At 46.4% G+C, this 6,399-nt stretch overlaps 1 protein-coding gene across 1 annotated transcript; it reads left to right on the forward strand.

Moving 5' to 3' along the window:
* The first annotated feature begins 964 nt into the window (after positions 1-964).
* Fam71a (family with sequence similarity 71 member A) lies at positions 965-2,713 on the forward strand. Its single transcript, XM_008824830.1, has one exon. It carries the CDS (start codon positions 965-967, stop codon positions 2,711-2,713), a length of 1,749 nt encoding a protein of 582 aa, XP_008823052.1.
* The last annotated feature ends 3,686 nt before the right edge of the window (positions 2,714-6,399 follow it).

Genomic DNA, 6,399 nt, shown 5'->3' on the forward strand with positions numbered 1-6,399 from the left:
ACTGGGCCAAGGTTTCCTCCAGAGGCAAAGTACTGTAGTGTTTTAAAACAAAGATTTTAGAATCAGCAAGACCTGGATTCAAATAACATAATTTGTGGGTGTAGGTGACCTATCATCAGTTTCTTTGCCTGTAAAATGAGACTGCCAACAGTACTCACCGATGGATCTTACAGTAATATGTAAAGTGTAATACGCAGTCCAGAGCAACCTGTAATTAATAAAATTTACCTTAACCAGTAAAGGCCTGGACTGTTATGAAAGATCATCATCATCAACATTTACTGAGATTTTTATGGAAGGATCAAGACCAATATTCTAGTTTATCCAATAAAATCAAACCATGAACTCACATGGCTCACATTAACCCTGGCTTTCTGCATTCCCATAGGGGGGATCTTTTCAATTTAGATTGAAGAAAGAAGCACCCATATAAAATTTTCCCACTTGAAAAAGTTTTCATTTCGGCCTCCACCTAAGGGCCTGTCCTCTTGTGGGGCAGATGAAAGATGGAACAAAGGGGAGCTGACAGTGCCAGGTCACAAAGGGCAGCTGGGGCTAAAGATGACTACAGGGGCTTGAAGCAAAGAGGGTGGTCACCTCTCCTGCTGGGGCTGTGGTGTGTAGGCTCTCAGGGAGATTGTGAAAATCACAGGTGGAGGGCTTTTACACCCAGAAGGAAACCTCCTGGAGTCTACCCTGTATCTCTATACCTTTGGACAGATTGGGCTTGGAGTCCAGGCACACAACAGCACCCCGTTGTCAATCATCTGTGCTCCCACCCCCGGCCCAGGCCTCTGAGAGGCTTTGAGGCAAGCTGGGCAGGGGGCTTGGGAGCTGGGGTTGAAAGACCTGCTGTCAGTGCCACCTCTGTGACCCAGGAGCACAGCTGCTCCCCTCATCCGAGAGACCAAGAAAGACTTAGGAACCCACCTTGTGGGCGCACCTGTCCTAGTACAAGATAGTCATGAAGATGGAGTCTCTGTTACCATATTTCACAGCTCAGGGCAGCTCCAGAGTCGGCATGTTCAACACAGCTATGGGGAGGTTACAGCGGCAACTCTACAAAGGAGAATATGATATATTCAAGTATGCACCGATATTTGAGAGTGACTTCATCCAGATCACCAAACGGGGGGAAGTGATCGACGTGCACAATCGGGTCCGAATGGTGACCTTGGGCATCGCGTGCACCAGCCCCGTTCTTCCACTCCCTGATGTCATGTTACTGGCCCGACCAGTCCCAGGCTGCGAGAACATTGCTGGATGTGGCCAGGCCACCAAGGGCAGAAACCGCAAGGCTGCAAAGACCTTGGAGCTGACGAGGCTCCTTCCCTTGAAGTTCATGAGGATCTCTGTTCACAACTGTGAGAAACAACAGCTGCGCCTGAAGTTTGCCACTGGCCGTTCTTGTTACCTGCAGCTGTGCCCGCCTCAGGAAGCCCAGGACAACCTCTTTACCTATTGGGAAAAACTGATTTACCTCCTGAGACCACCTGTGGACAGTAACAGCAGTACCTATGCCATCCCAGCGGAGGACATGATGTACATGCCCATGTTGGATGAAGAGACCAAGACTAGTCTGGCAGCTGCAGATGCCCAAGGAAAGGGAGACCCAGACCAGGTCAGCATCAGGAGCCTCCATCTGGTCACAGATGTGAGTGGGGTCACCTCTGCTGCTTTTGTTGGTGGGGAGGGAAGCCATCATGATTCCCAGAAATCCAATATCATGCCCAGTGGATCCATCACCAAAACCAGACCTAAAGACCTTGCCAAAGAGTTGCCAACAGGGACAAGAGTGGTGACAGGGGCAGGGAGCAAAGCAGGCACTCTGAGCTTGGTGGCACCCAGGTCTCTAGGCTCTGGACAGATAAACACTGCAGGAGGGGTTGCCATGGGTGCAAAAGGAAGCAAAAGCCAAGTGACCATTGCAAGTGCTGGCAAGACGTCCCCCAGAAGCATTCAGGCCGCCTTGGCAGGTGCAATGAGCAAATCCTTGGAGTACATTTCCAGTGCGTCGACCAGCCTCTCCCAAAAAGACAGCAGAAGTGTGGTGGCTGCAAGAGCAGAAGCTACAAGCAGGTCTGTCAGAAAAGCAGCAAATGATCCAGCAGCATTAGCTCTCACCTTGACCTTGCCAAGTGAAAGCCATTCAGATGGACAGAATGGGAAGCAGAGGGCCTCTGAGGCCAGTGCCGGGGCCCATAAGGACAAGAGGGAGAGAAAGGAGCGGAGAGAAAAAGAGAGAGCTGCTGGCAGGAGTTCCCATAACCCCAAAGCAGAAGGTCTGCGCAAGGCAGCAGCAGATAAGGCAGATCGAAAATCACCCAGCCACAGAGCCGCCCAAGATGCTAAGGAGAAAGGCAGCCACAAAGACACCAAGCATGGCAGTGGCCACAAAGGCATCAGCCACGTCCCCATCACAAAGGAGCTGCGGAACTCCCACAAGTCCAGACGGAACTTCTCCAACACCAGCTCTGCTTCAACAAATAAGAGGCTCAGCAGGATCAGCTCATTCCTCAGGAACATCAGAGTCAACCTGGCTGCCAGAGGCCTGGCCTCACAGCAAGGGTGCAATGTGGACATCATGGCCAAGAAACTGGAGAGAACCGACATGGAGGCCGTTATAGATACGGGACCAAATGGCCAGGACCTGGACATCATTGGTTCTGTGACATCGGAGGTTACAGAGTCAGTGACCTTTGAGGCTCATTAAAGTAGAACCCAGAGCCAGAGGCTGCAGTGGGGCCCAGGTCCCAAGGTGTATCCAAAGAGCCTATTCCAGCTGTCTCACTGCAGTTTAAATAAAGAACCATTCTACCTGAGAGAGGCTCTCTGAATTTCCATACCCCACAGTTCAGGTGTGACCTCACAGTGGACTCTGTGACATCATCCTGAGACTCCTGAATGCACCTAAATGAGGACTCCCTCTACTTGATGTGAATGTCCCACAGTGATGGCTGCTGCTCTCCTTGTTCTTGAAACTATTCAGGGATGGGAGAGAGTGCCAGCATTGGTTGGTTATTAGAACTGGAAAGACCCTTGTCTGGACTTAGCAATTCTGTACCTAGCTGTGTACAGAGAATCACATGCTTGTCCACACCTGTGTTTCCATGAGGGTATATATGTCCTAGGAGACAGCTATGACAATATTCATACATACCAAAATGAGAAAAAGAATCAAAATGTGTTTGGGCAATTTTATTACAATGCAAATATTTAATAATGATAGCCAAATTCTAGAAACAGGATAGATATCAAAAAATATCAGATGACAGGGCTGGAGAGATGGCTCAGAAGTTAAGAGCACTGGCTGCTCTTGCAGAGGACCTGGGTTTGGTTCCCAGCACCCACATGGCAGCTAACAACAGTCTGTAACTCCAGTTCCAGGGGATCAATGCCCTCTTCTAACCTCCTTGGGCATTGCACATCATGATTGCATTTACAGACATGCAGGCAATACATTCATAGAATAAAAATAAAATTTTTTAAAATCACAGAATTTAGGCTACATCAGGTGGGGTATTCAAGTAATGTACAGAAGTGGAAGCATAGATAAATTTGTTCATAATGTTAAAAAAAGAACAAATCAAAGACTAAGGTATCATTCTATTTATAGACTGCTTAAACCAAAGGCAGATGGGAATAAGGTGGTCCCAAGCCCTGCGGTAGGTGAGGATGTGGGAGTCGGAGAACTTATCAAGAGTTTGTTCTCCTTACTCCATATGGGTCCTAGCAATCAAACCCAGGTCTTCAAGCTTAGTGGCGAGCACCTTTACTCGCTGAGTCATCTCATGATGTGCTTCTTAAGCAAGGGCTGAGTATGTGGTTGTCAGTAACTGTTTTTTAATTTTATCATCTTAAATGCTTGCATTGTAATAAAATAGCCCCAAACATATCTTGACTCTTTTTCTTTATATATGAATCTTTTGTTAAGATTCAAGAAACCAGGGTAGAGGCTAAGGGTCTATAAGCCAAGAACGCCGTGAGGCACCTCTCTCGCCATTTTGTGTGGCTGTTGGGAAGTCACAGGATCTATATTTGAGTGTGGACTTACCAGCGCAGCCATAAATTGGGAGGGCACCCACTCTTCTGTAAATAAACCCTCACCCTATGCTCTGTTAGCAAGCCCAATAAACTCATTAGGATTTTTTACAAAAAGAACAGAGCTAATGGAAACTGTCATCACTCCACCAAAGTTGACCCCATGTTGGTGAATCCTTTGGTTTCTTACTCCTACTTCCTCCCTTAAACTTCGTTGCATGTATATTTTTACGTAACATGCTTCAAATTATTTCTGGAAAAATGTGTTAAAAATTGTCTCTACTGGGGCAGGAGAGATGGCTCAGCGGTTAAGAGCACTGATTGCTCTTGAAGAAGACCTGGGTTCGATTCCCAGCACCCACATGGTGGCTACGAACCATCCTTAACTCCAGTTCCAGGGGAATCGGAAGCCCTCTTCTGACCACCACGGCATTGCACGACACAGGTGCACTCACATACATGCAGGCAGTACACTCATACACATAAAGGCAGCCACAAAGACACCAAGCATGGCAGTGGCCACAAAGGCATCAGCCACGTCCCCATCACAAAGGAGCTGCGGAACTCCCACAAGTCCAGACGGAACTTCTCCAACACCAGCTCTGCTTCAACAAATAAGAGGCTCAGCAGGATCAGCTCATTCCTCAGGAACATCAGAGTCAACCTGGCTGCCAGAGGCCTGGCCTCACAGCAAGGGTGCAATGTGGACATCATGGCCAAGAAACTGGAGAGAACCGACATGGAGGCCGTTATAGATACGGGACCAAATGGCCAGGACCTGGACATCATTGGTTCTGTGACATCGGAGGTTACAGAGTCAGTGACCTTTGAGGCTCATTAAAGTAGAACCCAGAGCCAGAGGCTGCAGTGGGGCCCAGGTCCCAAGGTGTATCCAAAGAGCCTATTCCAGCTGTCTCACTGCAGTTTAAATAAAGAACCATTCTACCTGAGAGAGGCTCTCTGAATTTCCATACCCCACAGTTCAGGTGTGACCTCACAGTGGACTCTGTGACATCATCCTGAGACTCCTGAATGCACCTAAATGAGGACTCCCTCTACTTGATGTGAATGTCCCACAGTGATGGCTGCTGCTCTCCTTGTTCTTGAAACTATTCAGGGATGGGAGAGAGAGTGCCAGCATTGGTTGGTTATTAGAACTGGAAAGACCCTTGTCTGGACTTAGCAATTCTGTACCTAGCTGTGTACAGAGAATCACATGCTTGTCCACACCTGTGTTTCCATGAGGGTATATATGTCCTAGGAGACAGCTATGACAATATTCATACATACCAAAATGAGAAAAAGAATCAAAATGTGTTTGGGCAATTTTATTACAATGCAAATATTTAATAATGATAGCCAAATTCTAGAAACAGGATAGATATCAAAAAATATCAGATGACAGGGCTGGAGAGATGGCTCAGAAGTTAAGAGCACTGGCTGCTCTTGCAGAGGACCTGGGTTTGGTTCCCAGCACCCACATGGCAGCTAACAACAGTCTGTAACTCCAGTTCCAGGGGATCAATGCCCTCTTCTAACCTCCTTGGGCATTGCACATCATGAATGCAGGCAATAAATAAATACACATAAATAAAAAAATTTAAAAAATATTTTAAATTAAAAAAATTCTTCAAAAATTTTTTTTTTATTTAGTGTACATACGCAACATGTGAACAGGTGCCCTCAGAAGTCAGAGGTGTCAGATCTCCTGGTGCTGGAGTTACAGACAGTTGAAGGATGTTTGGTGTTAGTGCTGGAAACTGAATGCAGGTCCTCTGGAAGAGCAGCAAGTGATCTTAACCACTGAGCAATCTCTTTAGCCTCGGTAAAAGGTTTTCTATGAGAAATAATTCATGCCTCTTTTCTCTATCCCTGTGAATGGAGGAAGCAAGTGGAGAAAGGTTGTCTTTGGTCCTAGGAGTAAGACAGAACACGGTTGGCTTCAGTTGGTCAGGTTTTTTGTTTTTCATAAGTTGGATTCTCACTGTGTTGCTCAGATTGCTCTCAAGTCAGAGACTGAGGGGACCCCCTTGCCTCAGCCTTCCAAGCACTAACACAGGTGCCTGCCTTAGACTAGGGTTGAAAGAGAATTTTTCCTCATACTTAACAGTGATTTTGCATGAATCGAACTCACTCATTTGTAAAATATGAGGACTCAGTATTACCTCACAAAGTTTGTGAGGATTAGATCAGATAGTACAGGAAAACACTTTAATTTCTGGCTCACAATATCTACATAATAAGTTGTACCTTAATAATACAAACTGTTTTCAAAGATAAGATTATTTTGGTTTAAAAAATGTAGCTGATCATTTTAAGCTCAATTATTCTCCGAACTTACAAAAAACTATTAGAACA

This window comes from Nannospalax galili, unplaced genomic scaffold (genome assembly GCF_000622305.1).
Source record: "Nannospalax galili isolate Female #2095 unplaced genomic scaffold, S.galili_v1.0 scaffold648, whole genome shotgun sequence".
NCBI classification, from domain to species: Eukaryota; Metazoa; Chordata; class Mammalia; order Rodentia; family Spalacidae; genus Nannospalax; species Nannospalax galili.

Coding starts and splice junctions, on each gene's coding strand:
- Fam71a (XM_008824830.1), top strand. CDS start 965: ATGAAGATGGAGTCTCTGTTACCATATTTCACAGCTCAGGGCAGCTCC.